The 21,774-nt window shown below is 42.5% G+C and overlaps 1 protein-coding gene across 1 annotated transcript in view; it reads right to left on the bottom strand.

Annotated features, from left to right (window-relative positions):
- Positions 1-21,272, bottom strand: part of spp1 (secreted phosphoprotein 1) — a gene marked incomplete at its 5' end in the record, with an annotated part of 30,086 nt that extends 8,814 nt beyond the window's left edge. The window contains 3 exons of the mRNA XM_080420329.1: positions 3,426-3,462; positions 17,757-17,817; positions 21,195-21,272. Coding sequence (XP_080276455.1) covers positions 3,426-3,462; positions 17,757-17,817; positions 21,195-21,272 — 176 coding nt within the window. The remainder of the gene's footprint in view (positions 1-3,425; positions 3,463-17,756; positions 17,818-21,194) is intronic.
- Between the last annotated feature and the right edge of the window lie 502 nt (positions 21,273-21,774).

Raw genomic sequence — 21,774 nt, 5'->3', positions numbered from 1 at the left:
TGTGCGTGTGTGTGTGTGTGCGTGTGCGTGTATTTTATTATAGAACAAGACAGTTTCTCATTAGAAGTTGCTGTCCATGTCTGTCTGCATGAGGCCTCCAATTAGTGACAGAAACATTCAGCACAGTCAGCATATTGTATACTACAAAGTCAAATCTACTCTGAGAGGGTGCAAATGGAACCAAATTGACCACATAAAGTTTTTTTTTTTCCAGTTGGCAGTGCCTGTCTGCCATGTATTTCTATGGTAAGGACACACTGGTGGGCGATCCTTCTGATTGTGTCTGACAACCCAATTATTTTCGACCTGATGTTTAATGTTTAACATGAGAAGTCCATGTTTACATTGTCTCAGCCAAGCTATTTGTGCTAATAACACAGATGACAGGACAGCAATGGTTGATCGGTTTGAACCATTGCTGTCAATTGCGTGTCAAAAAACGTGTGCAATCGCAATGGACATATCTATGCGCTCCACCGTGCATAAAACACTTTCTGTGTTACTGTGAAGATCTGTTGCAGACTTAAAATGTCTCTTCAAAAACCTCAATCAGAAACTTAACTAATTTGGTTGATTTAAATGAAAGCCTTCATCCGATAGATGATTTATATTTAAAATAAAGACCTTCATCTGATCTTCTGTAGCATCAGAAGTCACTATAAGGGTCAGAGTCCTTTGATGACATCACTCTGATTCATGTTGTTCTTATACAGCAAGCAGGTAGATGTTTTTAACTTAAGGGTAATGCATCTTGCACACAGAAACTTCAAGTAGCTTACCGTAGGAGCTAGAACAAACAGTCAAACTGTATTTGATAATGCTGCTATACTGCGATTCTTGATTATTCCTTGTTTTTTTGTGACTATTATTGTTGCTACAATGTCTGAGGAACCCGAACAAAATGATTATACTCTGTAAAAACAGACGATAAGGGTCTTCACAGTTAGATGAACTCTTGGGATTCTGCTGTGTACCTACTGAATGATTATCATGTTAAGTACACTAGGAACTGGAGTTTATTCCAAAGTTCTTCAGCTCTTAAACGTCTGAAGTTAGTAAACTTGTTATAAGTCTGGATAATTACATCTGCTAACGTCTAAGGGTGAGATAGAGAAAGAGTAAATAGTGACAGGGCTCTACTGTATATATGACAAATTAAATGGAAGGAAGGAAGGAAGGAAGGAAGGAAGGAAGGAGATGAGGAAAGGAAGGGAGGAGATGAAGATGAAGAACCGGAAGGAGGAAAGTGGTGAGAATATACAGCATAGACGCATAAGCCAGCCAGACAGACAGACAGACAGACAGACAGACAGACAGACAGACAGACAGACAGATTAACTCTGACCAGCACATACAGGCTTTGGTCCATCCTGAATCCAAACAAAATAAAGAAACAAATGTAACTACCTGGGTTTAAATCCAGGTGTAACTCATGAGAAACAAAACAAGTAACACGTTTAACTAGAGATGACAGACAGACAGACAGACAGACAGACAGACAGACAGACAGACAGACAGACAGACAGACAGACAGACAGACAGACAGACAGACAGATAGATAGTCTACCTTATGGGAAACCAAAACCAGGCTGATAATATTAAGTTTATGGGCTTCGGGCACGGCTACTCTGCTTATGTCAACGGCATGAGGGGGTTGGGGGAGGCCGAACCGATCACTCAAATCAGTACATTCAGATGCACTCCTCACCCTTGGCTACATAATATTACACTCTCTGTCACTCACACTCACTCTCTCTCTCTCTCCTAACACCACAAGCATGCATATTTACTACCATTCGCACACATTCATTCACTTACATATATCACTTATCTCTGTGTATTTGCATTTAAGAACACACCCATACATACAGTCTCTCTCTCGCTCTCTCTCTCTCTCTCTCTCTCTCTCTCTCTCTCTCTCTCTCTCTCTGTGTCAGTAATAGGTGGGTGTGTGTGTGCTGTGTAGTTCACACAGCTGGCTCGTAGAGGTAATTAGTGCATCTTCGTCTTGTCTATTTACTCAGTGTGGTTGATCTGGCTTTGCCCCCAGCCCAGTCATGTGACACATAATCCAGAGGTTAGTTTCCCGTTAGCCCACAGCTTCCTCTTCCTGTGCTATGGTGTCATGATGAAACACAGCTGTCCTGGTTTCAACTCCGACCCAATCACAGGGTTTTCGAAGTTTGCAGGCCTCATAAAGACTTTAAAAATAGCTTGTCATTAAACTGGAATAAAGTGCCAAGTGTTCTGCCAGATGACCAGGCCCTGCCACTACTGTGCATGACTTATGGCCCCGTTTCTATATGCAAATTTAGAAGGAAATGGCAGATATTTGAGAAATTAACACCTACATATTTCAAAATGTTCACATGTGGAAAAGTTGGTGTGTCAATAAGAGATGTGATGAAAACAGATTATCCAAAATAAACGTCATGCTGGAGCCGACATTAAACGATTGCATGCCCTTGACATTGTTTCAGAGGTGCATGTAATATTACTTCATTTCTAATCCAAACATAGCAGATCCAAAAGCAACACGTTGGGCGACACGTTGTGAGCTTATAGATGTGCAATTTCGGCGTGCTGCGCTGTCATACGATGAAGTATAAATCAGACTTAACCACATGAACCCCAGCAAAAATAACACATTTCCTATTTTTGACCAAGAGATTTTGCATAGAGAGTGGGACAAAATAAGAGCAGACCAAGTATAGAGCCCTGGGGGACCCCTGTCTACTAAGTATAGGGTTAAATTGGCTCTTACAGACAGGATAGAGGGCTGTTGTGACCAGAGATCGCTGCAGTAACGTTAGATATACTGTAGACGTGACTGCAAACTCTCCATAAAAGATTGTGTTTGGCTGGTGCAAACATTTTGATTAAGGAATCAAAATGTTTTCATGTTGCCATGATGCAAATGCCCCTCTTCAGTTCATTCACAATACATTACTTGAAGGAAATACGAATCGACCGATGTCGACCGATTTTTCGGAAATTCTCATACTGTCCTAAAGGACATTAATATCTCTGCATTAGCATATACACACCTATGATACTAGATACTCTGCACCAACCACTGTCTTCTGCAGAGTTCAAAATGCAAGAGCTCACTTAGCTTTTTAAAACAGACCTAACCCTTTAAGACTTAGATTCAGACAAACCAAACCCTTTAAGTCCAATATTCAGACAAACTTTAAAGCCCTTTAAATACAATACTTAGGAAGACTTAACACTTCAATACTCAGAGATTAAACTTTTTTAAATATACAGTAGTCACAAGCTTAAACCTTTAATTACAAATGGCACTAAGCCCAGTTGACACGTAGCTGCACTGATCATCACCCTTATCAGTAAAAATGCTCAGTATTAAATTAACACTAGACGTCAATGTGTTCCCAACAGCACATTTATCTCTTCATCCTTACCTTTTGTTGTGTCGTGTAAGTTTGCCTGGTTTATCGTCTTCTCAGATGGCTGCTCAGCTGGTGCGCTGGATGGACTGAACTCCCTGGACAAGCGGAGGAATGGAGAGAGAGATAGAGAGAGATAGAGATGCAGACAGATGTATCAGAGATGTGGTATCTTCACTACGCTCCTCCTGTGTTCCTCTGACTGACCCAGTGTTGATGATGATAACGATGCTTGTTTCTGAGGCTTCCCATTGGATTATAAACCCTCCAGCCTCTGGGGGACGGCCAATCAGGCGGCGGCTGCTGTGATGTCACGAGGTTAACCGCCCCGTGGTCCAACTCTTTCTCTCTCCCACTCTTCCTGTGGTCTGAGCCTGCGGTGGCGCGCACGAGCACACACACGCACGCACGCACGCACGCACGCGCACACACACACACACACACACACACACACACACACACACACACACACACACACACACAGATTTATAAACACACACACACACACACACACACACACACACACACACACACACACACACACACACACACACACACACACACACACAGATTTATAAACACACCAACACACAGTGCACTTAAACACATACACAACACATACACAACACATACAGTACACAGTACACAGTACACACTCATACCCACACACATACAGTAGATGTGCACATACTGTATGCTTGCATGCACACACACACAAATACAGACACAAAGTACACACACTTAAAATTAGAAGTCAAAAGCAAAAACAAGCACACTCATTCTCTCTCTCTCTCTCTCTCTCTCTCTCTTTCTCTCTCTCTCTCTCTCTCTCTCTCTCTCTCTCTCTCTCTCTCTCTCTCTCTCTCTCTCCCCCAGTCTCTCTCTCATCTCACACACAGACACACACACACACACACACACACACACACACACACACACACACACACACACACACACACACACACACACACACACACACACACACACACACACACACACACACACACACACACACACACACACACACTCATGCTCTGTCGTATTGTTGCAGAAGTTAATTCGAGGACAAGTGATGACAGATACTGGGAGATGGAGCGCTAGCTGTGGCATGACGGTGATTCAGTTTCCTCCAGCGCGTGTGTGAGACGCCAGAAGTGTGTGAGACGCGGTGCAGACACACAGCTGCATCATCCCACCGTGGCCAAGCAGCACTAATTGGCCATTTGTCTGCTGCAGTCGAACAATTTGTCTCCTTCAGTCACAGAGAGGGAGAATGAATGTCAGGGGAGAAGAAGAATCACTGAACTGTTTGTACAGAGACATCATCTGACTTATCTCTGCACTTGATCTACTTGTGTTTATCTTGCTCACTGTAAGTCGCTCTGGATAAGAGCGTCTGCTAAATGCTCAAATTGTAAATTGATTGTAAATTGTACTGTTACTGACAAGCGGCAGATTTGCATTTTTATTTTCTTGTAAAAAAAGAATAAAAATGACATTATTAATAATAACTAGTCCATACCCGGGGATGCGCACTCAAATTATTTGCAGACTTTGAGTTATGTGCTGTCGTGGAATCGTTGGCAGTGGCACCCACAAACATTAGAAGTTGATGTTGATGCTGTTTGAACTAAGCTATGTGTGTTACTAACACAACGTGGATTCGATGTGCACGTATCAATCTGCATGCTAGTGCTGTGGGAGCGCTCATAAAACGCTGTGTGTGGACACGGGCCCTAAATGAAAGTCCTTTATAAGTTCGTAGCATCTGCCTCTTCTGGCGTTCTCCCTCTCTCTGTGTGTACGCCAAGTAGCCAGCCGATATCCCATAGCCTGCTGGGCTGTAACCATGACAACAGAGCGTTATACCGTGACAACAGATCCCAAAGCCGAACTCCGAATCTTAGGTATTCACACAACAACGGTAATGAACAGCCTACATTTTGAGAAAGTGAAAAACATGCTTTGTGGTTGTCTTCATATGCTAATGGTCAATGCCCGTGTGCACGTTCAGATCAATTGCTCAAGCCACTGAGAAAAAGCGTGCGGAACAGACAGGTTATGAGTGATGACTGACTGACTGACAGACAGAGGTTTCATTATTATAGGATAATATAATAATACAATTCAAGAGCATGCTTTCTCTCCCCCAAATACCCAGCCCGCATGGGCTCAATCAATCAGAGAGATGTTTATTACCATTGATTACACAGCTTGGTTCAATGCTCGGTTGAACCACCGTGAATGATCGGTCAATCGGCACTCGGTGGCCTGTTATACTGTACTTCTCAATAGCAGACCTCAATCAAATCTAGGTCCTGTATCACCCTGTCAGAGTTTACCTCTCAGTAAGTGCCACCTTGCTGAAAAACCAGAGAGGGGTTTATTTCACGGCTTGGTTGAATGATTAAGTGGTAGGTTTAGTGGTCAACCCAGTCCCAGGGTTCTGTCAGTGGTCAGTTAGAGGCAGGGGGGCCTGTTTGTGAACCTCACCGCTTCAGAGACAAAAGCTTCTGGTGTACAGAGTGAGCAGGGGACAGAGCACACAGCCCTGTGGTGCTCCGCCATACTGTCTGGTGGACTTGACTTGACCGAGGGTTCCCAAATTGTTCTGCCCGAGACCTAAAAAAAAAACATACATTTGGTGTTTCTCTGCAACCCATAATGTAAAAAAAATACATTATGAAGCCCCAATTCAAATTTCAGGTGGACAAGTCATTGATGATTTTATTCTACAGAGCTTTCATAGAGTCTGTTATTTCATTTGCTGCCATCTGTTGGTATGGAAACCTTGGCATTAGACAGAAAGATGCCCTTAACAGGGTCGTGAGGGGGGCTAGCAAGATTGTGGGGGTACAATTTAGCTGTCTGAGTCATATATATGACCAGCAGGTGCTTAAGAAAGCATCTTCTATTATGGCAGACAGCTCTCACCCCCTAAATCCTGAATATGAATTATTGCCTTCCGGCCAAAGGTTAAAGACCCCTGCAGCTAAAAACAATAGGTACAAATTCTCATTTGTACCTACTTCCATTCGTGCCATCAATAATAGCAGCAGGAGGAGGTAGCTATGAGTAGCTATTATTATCTGGATCTTGTGATTATGTCTATGTCTATGTGTGTCTTGTGTATGTATGTTTACTGTGTGTTGGAGTTTCTTACTTTCTGCTGTAACATAAATTGCCCAATTTGGGACATAATAAACTTGAACTTGAACTTGAAATATAGTGATAATAGCCAATCTACAAGTTCACAACTTGTGAACTTGTAGATTGGCTATTATCACTATTTAATTTTTTGAAAATGTATGTATGATTTTTTTAAAACATTTTTGTTTGTTTGGGAACATGAATGATGGTGGATGATTTGAAGCGGGCAGGTAACTCTCAATCAATGTGATTTCAGTCAATTCGTGGAGTGTTCGGATATATAGCAGCCACTGAGCGGCACTGGCCAACTAATACGTGAGTGCGCTCCCGGTGCGCATTTCCGAACGCACCCATGATTGCCTTAATTGATTCTTTACCCAGCTCAGTCAAACAACTGAGACACCTGAAATGTGTGACCAAAAACATAAATATTCAAATAAATACGTAAACAAAACATGGACAACAGACAGCTATGCATTCTCTCAGTGCCTAAAGATAATAATTAGAAGTTGGCCGCGCAGTATCGATTTGAAAGTGCTAGTCAGTGGTTTAGACAGCGAGAAAATTATCTTAAAATGATTTTTTCTGTTTCAACCTACAATTAAGATGTCTGAGTCTCAGAGTCTATTTGTTAATGTGTTGCTGTCTGCACACACACACACACACACACACACACACACACACACACACACACACACACACACGCACACACGCATTGCAATGCACACGGAGACATGTTAATACATATAGCATACATAAGTTGACATGGTTAAAGAGTGTGTCACCAACATAAACGTAGAGACATGTTTTAAGTCTTGACAGGTTGATGACTCACTTAAAGACTCCTGAGATAAGATCCATACAATTATTCAAGCATGCAAATGACACATACAGTACACATGCACTTTCACACTTCACACAGTATGCCGCTGTAGACATGAACTCAACAAGAGCCTAACAGCTGCGCTAGCAGCCCCTAGAGCTTTCCCCCTAGTCTTTCCCAACCTTTTTGGTGCCAAGGCACACCTGGCATTGCCAAAAGATCCCAGGGCACACCTAGATATACGGTGTGTGTGTGTGTGTGTGTGTGTGTGTGTGTGTGTGTGTGTGTGAGTGTGTGTGTGTATATATATATATATATATTTATATATATATATATATATATACTGTACTACAGTGATGACAGTGAGTGATGACAGTCAGTCAGTCATCACTCATAATCACTGAGGGATACCTGCTACTATTGTTATTGTTGTCATTATAGTTGTTGCTATTGTTGTTGTTTGTATCTCTCTCTCTCTCTCTTTCTCCTCTCTCCCTCTCTCTTTCCCCCTGACACGGTCAAGACAAATGGCCGCCCGGCCCCCACCCGGCAGATGGCTGCCCACCCTATAGAGCCTGGTTCTGCCTGAGGTTTCTTTTAGTTAAGGGAAAAATGCACGGTCAGGGTCGGGGGGACAACATCCCTCTGTTCTAGCTATATGTAAAGTGTAGACAACTTATTGTGATTTGACACTACAATAAAATTGAATTGAATTGAACATCATGGGGTACATAATGGGATACATCGTGGGGTATCAAAATCCTTCAGGGTTCATGAATACTTTTTTCTGTTAAAAAGATAATGCTCTATATTCTAAAAGTAATCATTGCTATTAATTGTGATATTTTAAGGTTAAAACAAAAAAAAAATGTTATAAAGTTAAAGCTCTATTCTTTTAAATACATATATTTTTTCAGGCTTTTTCTGCCTTTATGGAGTACACCGTAGAGAGAGACGGGGAGTGACACACAGCAAAGGTCATTGGGCTCGGGAATCGAACCATGCAGCGACTCGCTGTCAGGCTGCGGTGTATGTGGTATATGTGGTATGCGCCTTAACCACTAGGCCAGCAGTGCCCCAAAGCTCTATATTCCGATTTGAAGTCATTGCGATAGTGTGTCTCTCCAGCTCTTTAATAACAGAAAATACATTTTCAGGTGGGCTGCCAATTTCATCCAATTAGGAGAGAATACCCATTTATCAGCTTAAATTGTATAGTATAGGCATTTATTTGCTAATTTTTGTTTCATCACTTCCAATTTCAATTGTTTATCCTGTATCCAGTGGTGGAAAGTAACTAAGTACATTTACTTAAGTACTCTACTTAAGTAAAATTTTGAGGTATTTGTACTTTACTTGAGTATTTCCAATTTCCAGTACTTTCACTTCTACTCCACTACATCTCAGAGGCAAATATTGTACTTTTACTCCACTACAATTATTTGAAAACTTTAGTTACTAGTTACTTTTCAGATACAGTATGAATTATGATATTATGAAACATACATTTACCACTTTAGCCTTGTTTTATACATAGGCTATTTGAAAATAGCCGATCTACAAGCTCACAACGCGTCGCATCGCGACGCGTTGTGAGCTTGTAGATCTGCTATTTTCAAATATTTAGTACTTTTACTTTTGGTACTTTAAGTACATTTTGATGCCAATAATTTTGTACTTTTACTCAAGTAAATTTTGAATTCTGGACTTTTACTTGTAACAGAGTACTTTTATATTGCAGTATTGATACTTTTACTTAAGTAAAGAATTTGAGTACTTTTTCCACCACTGCCTGTATCCTGTATGAGATTTCTCTCCTGATTGGACACAATTGGAATCCCGATCTGAACATTTATTTTCTGTCTACTAAAGAGCTGGTGAGACGGGGAAGACCCCTGTTACTGTATTAGCCAATGACCAAAATCAACTGGGGTCATCCTCAGGGGATCATGGACCTCATCACCATCCATAGAGCATCACTGCTAGTGCCACTAAAACATACACTCAGTTATACACAACCAGACATGAATTCATTCACTCCCTCCAACAAACAATCAGAAGCAGGCATACAGCACACACACGCACCGCACACACACACACACACGCACACACGCATGCACGCACACACGTCAAACAGTCGTCTGACACCATGATTTAGGTATGCCTACAGTATACAATTAGAGAACACACACACACACAGACACAGACACAGACACACACACACACACACACACACACACACACACACACACACACACACACACACACACACACACACACACACACACACACACACACACACACACACACACACACCGAATGGCAAACCATTGACTGATTTTTAAGTTTATATAAGCAATATTTCTTCACAGAATCACTGATGTTGCACAACGGTTTAATTTCCGCAGACTTCTTATGTAAACATCTACCTCATACCTTGTTCTACCTTGTTTACTATCCCCTCCTGGATTCAATAAAGGTTTATCATATCTTTATCGTAAATAGCGCCACCCCCCCACCCCCCCCACCCCCCCCCCGCCTCGTGTATTTTCTGAAGCAAAAAGTCAGAGCAGATAGTAGCTAGCAGATAATTTATACATATTACTCTCAGACAGTACAACATTTATTACAATGATTTACCAATTACCATGTCGACGCGCCACATTAAACAGACATCCACCCCGTTGTGTCTCATTACATCATTAACAAACCGCCCGATACCCACGTTATCAGTCGATTGAATGGGCTTTGGTTGGCCACCATGCATGTTGTCTCACATTTTAACAAATTTCCACCCTTTGTCTCTTACTACGATTTCAGACCAGACCGGCAAATGTGTCAAAGTGTCCCTAAGCAAGACACTTTACCCCAAACTGCTCCCCCTCCGCGCTCCTCTGTGGGCAGCAATCAGCTGGGTGAAGCTGAAAACGGACGATAAAGGTCACAATTATTATTATTACATGATTAACAAGTGTCCACTCTGCTGTCTCTCACTACATGATTAACAAGTGTCCACTTATTAATCATGTTGTTATTGTGTATTATATGTCTTTAAATGTCTCAATGAATTGAATACACAGGACCACAATGGAAACAAGCCCTTAGGGCTTTTTGTGTTATCCTTTTCGCACCATTGTATAATCGTACCACTGTACTATTTGCAAACTGTTAATAAAGATTCAATCAGTCAATCAATTAATCAAGCAATCAAGCAATGTAGTGTAGTTTCTTGCTATGCAATTAACACAACACGTTTTACTGTGTACAGTAGATCAGAGGCGTCAATTGGGTATGGCAGGCTATGGCAGCTGCCATACCCTGGCTCCAGGAAAAAAAAAAAGAAAAAAAAAATATTATATATATATATAGCCTATATATATATTTTTTTAAATAAAAAATAAATCCATGAATGTCTCTGTCTATCTGCGTTGATTATTCTGTTATTAAATTTCAGTAAAATAACTACCAATGCAAAATGATTGCTTTCACAGGGTATTTCATTCTTCACAACTGCTTGTATCTCCCCTATTCTCCCCTATCTTGTCAAATGGTATATTCCCAGGCCCAGCCTGGGAATCCCAGGTTCAACACAGGTGCAATGCATTATTGTTAATTAGCAAGCAGCAGAGGCGCGTTTTTTCAATAGCAGACAGGCTGTTTTATTTACTTGTGAACAGTGAGTTAAAATGAAAAGGAAGCAGACCTCTCTGCATGCATTTTTTGGTAAAAAGACTGACACAGCAACCCCCGCAGCAGACAAGCCGTGCGTCCGAAAAAGGGCCCCCCCAAAAAGGGCCCCCCAAATTTTTAAGATACTGTAATGCAAAACATATACAAAGAAATGTGTTTGTTTTTGTATACTTCATGTGATTAGAATGATAAACAACTTGGGATCATACAGGGAATTTACCTTGGGGGTGGGTTGGCGTTGGTACAGTAGTGGAGGGGGGAGGGGGGGGGCGGGGCACTATGAGTAAGCCAGAGATGGCTGAAAAGGGGATAAAAAAAGAGGAAGAAACAAGAGAGACATGGAACACAGACACAGACGTCTGGGATGGATGTGTCACGACACGCTGGTTTAATGGCCTGGAGTACATTGGAGTTGGCATTGGCTTCATCTCATGACATATATACGTAATACTCTCCTGTCTGTGTGTGTGTGTGTGTGTGTGTGTGTGTGTGTGTGTGTGTGTGCGTGCGTGTGTGTGTGTGTGTGTGTGTGTGTGTGTGTGTGTGTGTGTGTGTGTGTGTGTGTGTGTGTGTGTGTGCTTGCACTTGCCAGTGGTGGAAAAAGTACTCAAATTCTTTACTTAAGTAAAAGTACCAATACTGCAATATAAAAATACTCTGTTACAAGTAAAAATCCAAAATTAAAAATGTACTTGAGTAAAAGTACAAAAGTATTGGCATCAAAATGTACTTAAAGTACCAAAAGTAAAAATACTAAATATTTGAAAATAGCCGATCTACAAGCTCACAACGCGTCGCGTTGCGACGCGTTGTGAGCTTGTAGATCTGCTATTTTCAAATAGCCTATGTATAAAATAGGTTTAAAGTGGTTAATGTAGGTTTCATTATATCATAGTTTATATCTGAAAAGTAACTAGTAACTAAAGTTTTCAAATAATTGTAGTGGAGTAAAAGTACAATATTTGCCTCTGAGATGTAGTGGAGTAGAAGTAAAAGTATTGGAAATTGGAAATACTCAAGTAAAGTACAAATACCTCAAAATTGTACTTAAGTACAGTACTTAAGTAAATGTACTTAGTTACTTTCCACCACTGGATTTTTTAAAACATGGTGTTCTAGAATTGTGTCAGTCTTTGTTCACCAATAAACACTAACTCACATTCCAGCCCACAACACAACCACAAGACCACCTCACTGTCTGTCTCTCACCATGGCTAATGACCTTCATTACCGCACAGACAAATCCTCCGCGTTCAAATGCTGTAACTCCTCCAGACGCAAATCAATGGAAGAAATGTGATCTATCATTCCCAACTCGTCCTATTAACGCTTGGTCATGTGCATTTCACCTAAAGGATGACCTTTCATGTACCGTGTTGATGGCCGACGGATCACAACCGATTATCACCCTAATCGGTATGCAGATCAGGCTTTGTTTGCACCCCTCCGTGACAAAGTCGGTGTGGAAAGATTGTTGTGTCTCCTCGAAAACTTGTCAATGGAGCTCATCTCGGCTTGTATCTTCAGTTCGTAAGATGTGGTCGTGTAACCATGGTAGCAGTAAACCGAATATAAACATCGCTGCTGATACCCTGCCAGGACAGGGCCATTCATGAAGTCATTCACAGTTCTATGAAGGGAAGGTCTACCTTCTCAAACTGGGCAGGGATTCACATTTAAACCGGCAAACCTGAGCATGAATGGATAACTGATTAAATGAATGAATGTTTATGGCGGGGTTTTTACCCTAATGTTCACAGGATTGACTTGGATACCTGTTCCAATTAACTGGTAGCTTTCAAAGACACGTTGCTTGCTGCTTGTTGCTTGCTTGTGATAATGTTCAGGTGTTGATACAAGCCTTAGTGTCACCTCTGTCTTATATCAAACAGTCTATTCTGCACTTCTATACAATTAGTGTTTGTTTACTTACTGTCAAAATTCTACAAGGTTTTATTCCGCCTAGATGCACCCACACACGCACGCACACACATGCGCGCGTGCACACACACACACACACACACACACACACACACACACACTCACTCAGACAATGAATGGGAGTCATATTCTATGGAAACTCATGGACCTGCAGGACGTGAGACACTTTGGTCAACAACCCGAAACAGGAAGTGAAAGGCCACCCGTCACTGTGGAAACTGGGGGTGGAAGCTAAAAATACTGCAGATCTGTATGTGTGTGTGTGTGTGTGTGTGTGTGTGTGCGCGTGCGTGCGTGCGTGCGTGCGTGCGTGCGTGCGTGCGTGCGTGCGTGCGTGCGTGCGTGCGTGCGTGCGTGCGTGCGTGCGTGCGTGCGTGCGTGCGTGCGTGCGTGCGTGTGTGTGTGCGTGTGTGTGAGAGAGAGAGAGAGAGAGAAACAGAAAACAATGAAGTCAGAGACAGCATGCACACACGCACGCACACGCCTGCACGCACACACACACACACACACACACACACACACACACGCACACACACACACACGCGCACACACACACACACACACACACACACACTCAAGCAATATCATATTCTCTGAGACATGTTCCTGTTTTTTCCAGCTTCAAAGCATTTTTAAAAAGCAAATAAAGTCAAAATTCAACTAAAACAAGTGGTGTGTGACTTAACGTTCACAAATGCACAACACATACATTCCTTCCCCGCAAACCCTCCCTAACCCTCGCAAATCATCACTTTATATTATTGCTCCAAATTTAAGACACTTCTCCTTGTCGCGGAATTCTTGTTCGTAAAACATCTCTTAAAATAAAATACATATATATGTATATGAAATTCATCAGACACACTGCAAAATTCTGAGTGTTAACCACTTAAACCCTCTGTATTTGGACGTCTTTTTTTCAGTCTACACAAAATCTCTTTGCCAAAAATAGGCGATCTACAAGCTCACAAAACATCACTGTGTACCTGGGCTGCTTTATTTTTTAAGTCTACTCCAAATCTCTTGACCAAAAATAGGCGATCTACAAGCTCACAATGCGCCGCGTTGTGAGCTTGTACATATTTTTGGCTAATATTCCCCCCAAAATATGGATGCTGGGTTTCAAGTGATTAACTCTGCCCTGAAAGTGTACCCAAAATGGACCAATAGAACCAAACCAAAAAATTTTGGTTCCATTTGTACACCCTCAGAGATAAACGAACATCGAGATTCAGTGTGGGGCAAACAGTTTCGATTTTTACACTTTCGGTTAAATTAACACCCGACAGGATTTAGCTGTAGCAATGTCGTTAAAATCTATGAATGTATTTTCAAATGGATGAAACTGAGTTGTTGGCAGTTTTTCCCCTGTTTTGTGTGGAACCAGAAAGAGGCTGACTGCGGTTTCCAAGGGTTTTTCCACCAGATTAATTGCATTATTCCATCTCTGCTGCCTGTCTGCATTGCCACACATATACACAGTAAAATCCTAAGATTGAATTTTACTCTGAGAGTGCACAGACAGAACCAAATGGATCATTTGGCTACATACGCTTTCATAGTTACAAATGAACTGATGTTGAGGAAAAATACATACATTAATATAGTCATATGAAGTGCTCAAGTCATAGGAGATAAACCTTGGCTGATATTATATTTTCACTTTGTCATCCAGGGCCTTTTTTACAGTTAAGTTCTTTGTTCTTTTAAGTTCTTGGTTAAGTCATTTCCAACTGATTATCTTATCATCTTGGCTTCTGTACAGGTCAGATTTTTCAAAATACTGAATGGCTGCCCTTGCCATGCAGCGATTCCGAGCGTTTTCACTAACTTTTGAAAAATCATAGAATATTTTTCTTCACAAAGATACACCCGCCGATCGCTTTAAAAGACCTAGGAGGGTCTCGTAGAATCGGATAAAAAAAAAAGTGCCGCTGCGATAATCCATTTCATAGCTGTGGGCAGTTGAATGTGACTTGTTTTCGCCAAAAAGCAACAGAGCATGTGAATATCAAGTTGACACTGTATGTCAAGATATCACAAATGTCTCTTCTTGGACATAAATGAGGAGACAGGAGGAAGGCATGATTATGAACTGCATGCCAAAAATATGCCAGCAGCAGCATGGACATAGACAATAATGGTCCACATGGTCTACTACTTGATGTTTGCAGTAAGCGTTGCACCTTGTTGCGCTACAGTATGGCTACTTCATGGCCAGATTATACGCTGTCTAACTAGATAAATTGGGGTTGGGCACACCCCCAACGAATATGCACCATGCACTTTAGATCATACGCCATCTTGCACCATAGATCGTGAGTCGTGACATAATTGATAACATAATATACTAATATACATCTGAGAGAGTAAAAATGGACTCTTTAGAGTTCAGATGAATGACACAAGAAGCCTGTGTTTCAAAACACGTAGGATAACAGTCTTCTCTGGGGTCAACCACCACCACAATTGATAGGCATCTTTCATTCATAAATAGAGTCTTAAGGCGGTTACACACCGGCGAATGTGCGAATATACGCAAAATTCGGACTCGTTCCGAATAATTAAAAGACGCTTTTTCGCTTCGCTTTTCCGCTTTTTCGCGCCATGTACGCTTGCATTGACTTTATAAGGTTTTTTAAAAAAGCGTATTATTCGCACGAAAAAATCGCCCCGGTGTGTAAGGACCTTTACTCTTACAGTAACAGTAAAATCCTCAATGTTAATTCATCCATTTATAACATCAAAAGTGCACAAATGCAACAATGTTTACAGTAAATGTTGACTGTGTTATTTCACAATGTGTGCGTTTCCAGCCTGAAAAGCCATGGTGTAGTAGCGTAGCTCTCAACAGACTGTTTGTGACAGATGTAAACAGTTTCACTGATGGTGGGCGCAGCTGCTGGGCCAAACTCAATCAGTAGAAAATGTGAGCTGAGGTGAACTAACATTCTTGTGCTACCGTTGTTTATCTTATGAAATTATATAGCAGCAAATTCTCTACGCCGATTGGATGATGGATGAGCGTGGCGCTTTCTTCCACTTTGTGAGTTTTGTCTTCCATCACTTTTTGGGAAAACTAGTAGAAACTTGTTGTGTCTGTGTCTCGTCGTCGTGTGTGTGTGTGTGTGTGTGTGTGTGTGTGTGAGAGAGTGCGTGCGTGCGTGCGTGCGTGCGTGCGTGCGTGCGTGCGTGCGTGCGTGCGTGCGTGCACTCGCACATGTGTGCATGTGTTTGCTAGTGCATGCATCTGCACGTTTTGTGTACATGCATGTGTCTGTACTTTTTTGCATGTTTTGTGTGTAATTGCATGAGTGCATAGTCTGCATACCCACCTGTGCATGTCTGACTGGGACATTGATTGTGCTTTCATAATACCTCTCCCTCTTCCTCTCCTCTCCTCTCCTCTCCTCTCCTCTCTCTTCTACATACTTTGAGGTTAAATTGTTGTCGTTAGTCTGAGACTCTGAATAACTCTCAGACAAATTGACCTCCAAACATCGTTTGGTTTCTTGTTTGTATTTTTCTCAGTCCCTCTCTCTCTGCTCTCTCTGTCTCCCCCTCTTTTTTTCTCTCTCTCTGTTCTTTCTTGTTTTCCTATCTGCTATAAACACCGCTCCCTATTTCCTTTTCTAACGCCACTAGACGAGGACCTCCATAAGGATGGTCATGTCGGTCAGTCTGTCCGTTGTGGTGAAACTCGCACGCTGAGTGCAATTATGCTCCCTGGAAGATGGACCCTAAGCGTTCGAGGGACCACCTGACCTAGCGTCTAGCACCATGGAGACCATGGAGAAGTTTGGCATCAGAATCAGAATACGTTTTATTTGTCACATCACAGTGTAAAGCAGTGGGTGGAACTGTTCCGCACTCCAGAACAACCCCTCATTGCCTCTGCACAGTTCTTATTCATCCTCACCTGGAGTGGATGGAGATATTGATAAGAATTAGACTGGAATCCAGACTGACTCGCTACCTTCAGCTCTCAGATTTTTCCACTCTGCTTCTCAGTCTGGGACTCAGAATGTGAAAGGCGCGGTTTCAGACGCCCGGGAGCCTTGGATTTTGATTGGTCTGTGGTGGGCGGGAAAGGTATTCAACAAAAAATCTATGTGGATCTCGGACATCATGTGACCAGCCTGTGACATCACTCATCTATGTCTATGACCAACCCGATCTCACACAACCTAGTATACATTGCACTGATGTCATTCCGTGCATACACCTAGTAGACCTAGTAGACACCTAGAAAACCCGAAAATCCGTGCATAGCCGCCTCGCATCTCCTCCATTGACCAAACCATTTCGGAGGCACGCAGTCTCAAGCGAACTGGAGCCACGTGAGGGACCACCGAGTGAGCTAAAGCGAACGAGTTGCCGTCCCGAACGTTGCGACGTTCACTTGAGCCTACTCAGCGCCGTTTGAGTTATATACCGATAGGCACAGAATCCTAAATCATGTTGCGGGGACTGCTCTGCTTCCGGGTTGCAACCGGTTACGCCCACCGTGGGACTCGCCGTACTACATGTGCACAGATTTTCGGGTTTTCTAGGCGGCTATGCACGGAATGACGTGCACTGGGTCCGTGTATACTAAATTGTGTGAGATCAGGCTGCTATGACATGTCTTCATATAGTATATGAAACATATATTGAAGAAATTAGTGGAGCTACTTCAGTGGCCCACTGGTACTGTTCACAAGAAATGCGGTGCTGATCAGTCCAGCGGCTTGCGAGATTACCTTCGGACACACAGACACACAGAGCCACCTTCTTATAGACGCCGAGACTCCCAGAGCCACGCTAAAGGAAGACAACATTGCAGTAAGAGGGAGAGTGAGGATGAAAGAGGGAGAACAGAGGACGAGGGGAAGGGAAAAGAAGTGAACGAGGGAGGGAAAGAAATAGACCCGAAGAACATGCGGACAAAGAAAATGTGGACCAAATTTATCAAATGAGTTTTGAGCAACACTGGCTGACCACCACGTGTTGACATGGAGTGAAGCTGGACAGAGAGTCGAGCTCGACCTCGGCAGATACACTGTCGCAACAGTAAGTCAGACATCAACAAGAGCACAGGTGAAAAACAACTTTTGATTGATTGATGTCCTTATTGACACATCATAGGCACAACGTACAATTACACACATCAGTCGAAAGATAAACACAAAGCTTGAAAGCTAACCCAAACCCTAACCTAACCCAAACCCTAACCCCATATTCTAAACAACTAAAACATCAAAAACAATATAGAAATTTGGGACCTGCTGCAACTCAAAATGAAATTTTGGTTATAATTAGGCCCAGCTGTATTTAGCCAGCGCTTTAGAGAGGACTTGAAGTTAACAATAGAGTTAATCAACTCAAGGCTTGCAGGTAACCCCATTCCACATAACTGCTGCAGAGTATAAAAACGAGTCCCTCCCCATACAACTTTTGAATCTGCATGGCAGTACAAAGTCGGTGGAGGTCCCTCTGGGGGAATAACTGTGAACATCACTAATCTTAGAAAGATTATTCCCTATGTCTACAGTAGAATTTGTACAATGTGGAAATAAATACATATTCTCTGACCAGTGTGTACAGTACTGGTCTTGTGTGGTAAATATATGCATGTACTTTATTCTAACAACATCTCTGAAAATAAAAAAGAAAGAAAATGTATTAAATCCAGACCATCAATTGAAAAGTAGTAATGTTAAAAGTGTTTACAAAAGTAGCCTTAGTTTTCAGGGTGCTTAAGCAATTGAATGTTTTTTTTTACAGTGTTGTAGTAGTAGTAGTAGTAGTAGTAGTAGTAGTAGTAGTAGTAGTAGTAGTAGTAGTAGTAGTAGTAGTAGTAGTAAAAGAAGAACATTCCTTAGGCAGGATGTGGAACGGAGAGAGTAGAGAAGTGATAATATGGTGGATTTGCTCAGGAAGGTCATTTAACCACATGAACCCTAGGCTAGCGTCCCAGTCCCACTTCTGGGCATGTAGAAGGGAAAAGGAGGGGACAAAGTATAGAGCCCTGGGGGACCCCGCCACCCGGTCGAGGAAAGTGGTTAAGTGGTTAAGAACATGCTTTCTACGTACTTTCTATGTACTATGCATAGCAGGACTATTATGTTCTGCCTGTGCAGGTATGGTAATGTGTTTGAGGTACTGTTTGTAGTTGTAGTCGCTGTACAAGGTATTTGTCAAGTGAATGCATGGAGAGGTTCTGCAGGACATTGACAATTACATGTCTCGACTGTGTGTTCAGACTGCTGCCTATGTTTGGAATGGAGGAGGGTGGATCCCTTAGCAGTCCCATATGGACATTACTGGTCTAATTTTGCTCCCATCGCTGAGTGCAAGCGTGTGTGTGTGTGTGTGTGTGTGTGTGTGTGTGTGTCTGTGTGTGTGTGTGTGTGTGTGTGTGTGTGTGTGTGTGTGTGTGTGTGTGTGTGTGTGTGTGTGTGTGCGTGCGTGCGTGCGTGCGTGCGTGCGTGCGTGCGTGCGTGCGTGCGTGCGTGCGTGCGTGCGTGCGTGCGTGCGTGCGTGCGTGCGGTGTGTGCGCGTGCGCGTGCGTGTGCATGTATGTGTGTGGATGTGTACAGTATGCACATCTGAGGGAAAGAGAGACACAGAGAGAGAGAAATTGAGTGTGTGTGTGTGTGTGTGTGTGTGTGTGTGTGTGTGTGTGTGTGTGTGTGTGTGTGTGTGTGTGTGTGTGTGTGTGTGTGTGTGTATGTGTGTGTGTGCGTGCGTGCGTGCGTGCGTGCGTGTGCGTGTGTGTGTGGGTTTGTGTACGTAAGGCCCTCCTCCATTTGAGATCTGTTAAGCTGAAATGTCCACAATAATTAGCGTCAGCTTCGAGGAACTCCTCTCACATGTCTATGACACTGTTTACCTTGGCCTGCGTCTCAGACAAGATATTATGACTTGTTTTCTTTGTAGTCTGAGGATGTAATTCATATTTTTCTGGGTTGGGTCAGGGTGTAGTTGCATAAGCTTGGTCTACATCAAACACAAGTCAAAACTTATTGTATGAACATATGTGTATGAAAAGTTTAGTCAGGCAACACTTTGTAGTTGCTGGCGACTGTCCATTGGTCTGCCACAGCTCCACGCTTCTATTCTCAACCAATCACATAGACGCGTTTCTTCCTTTCTTTGCTTGTTTGCTGCATTGCCTCATGCTACTAGTCGCTGCTGTCGGGCAGAAATCGTGTCCATATTTCAACTTTTTATGTTTTTTTTGTTTGTATTAATGCCCTACTTTGTGGTACAAGAACAATAGCGAAAATAGCGCATTGTGTGCTGTTTTAGATGCAATCAATTTTTTGTCATATTTGAACAATTTTGAGTGTTTCTGTGGGTTTTATAAATAAAGTAATAATAATAATAATATGTTTTTTCTTCACCAATGTGTTTGTAAAGGTGTCTAGTGACACATCTCACAAAGACTGAAATTCAATATTTCCTTAGGGGAATCTGTGACAGCTGGTAAAAGTTGGGATCCTTATGAGAGAAACATTTACAAAATGTAATTCTGCTTTAAGTAGCATTTGAGGGGTCAAACTGGGGGCAGGTGGGGGCGGGACACTAGATTCTGACAAGTCCTGGAAAAGACACGCTGTGGTTGGCCAGTGCCCGTTTCCCCCGGAAATATGGCGGCCACCATACCAAGCAGGTCGCTCCAACGAACTGCAGAGGCCAATGAGGTATCTAGGTTTCTATATCTATGTATTCACCTGTTTCCTAGGCTGTATGTTTTCCACTTCCTGTCGGATTTCATTGGATATCATTAGTCATCTGACCAGTTTCATTGGATTTCATTGGATCAAATCGACAGGAAGTGGAAAACACACAGGAAGTGGAAAGCCTAGGCAACAATATAATGGCCTGAGAAACTTTTTAATGCTCTCATTCAAGTCCTGGCTGACTGACGGAGCAGTGGTTCTGTGTGCTTGCTCTGTATAGCGTTTCCCTGTGGTGTATTTGGTTGCCTGTAGTGACAGACAACGGTGTCTCTTCCTAAGAGAGAGAGTGTGTGTGTGTGTGTGTGTGTGTGTGTGTGTGTGTGTGTGTGTGTGTGTGTGTGTGTGTGTGTGTGTGTGTGTGTGTGTGTGTGTGTGTGTGTGTGTGTGTGTACTATTTATTTCGTTCCGTTTACGTAAATTATTGGTTTTCCTCCATTGAAGTATTCTTTGTACAGCCGAGGCAGAGGCACTGCAGCCAGGTGTCGGACCCGGGTATCGACGGACCTGGGTATCAACCTCACCCCAGTCCATGCTGGCTGAGTTTTTACTTCCACTGTATACCACATGGACCTGCTCTAAAAGAGCACTTTAACTTATGATCTTCAAGGCATACACAACATTTATGGAAAGAAGGAGTATACGTACAATAATTATAATGTTTAAACTAAACGTAACATTAATATCACTGAAAGAAGGCAGTGAAGAGGAACCTTTGTGTACTAAGAACCTGTCTACGTGGAATGTCAAATAGCCCTCACCGTTGCTCAGGGCTATTTGCAACTCTACTATACGTTCCTGTAACTAGGTCAGATATACTTCAGTAGTTGAGTTGCATTTTGAAGACATCACTTCTCACCTCCAAGGATTTCCACAAACTACTGAAGGTGAGGTCAATACGTTCTTACTGGTTTCTACATGACTGGTACAGCGGTTCCCAATCTTTTGTGGATCAGGGCCATCTAGAAAATCCCGAAGGCTTCGCGACCGACCCACCTGACCACTTAACACGGCAGCCTTTATATACATATACATT

Source organism: Gymnoscopelus braueri (genome assembly GCF_963280865.1).
Source record: "Gymnoscopelus braueri genome assembly, chromosome: 22".
Lineage (NCBI taxonomy): Eukaryota > Metazoa > Chordata > Actinopteri > Myctophiformes > Myctophidae > Gymnoscopelus > Gymnoscopelus braueri.
This window is presented reverse-complemented; position numbering and strand designations above follow the sequence as displayed.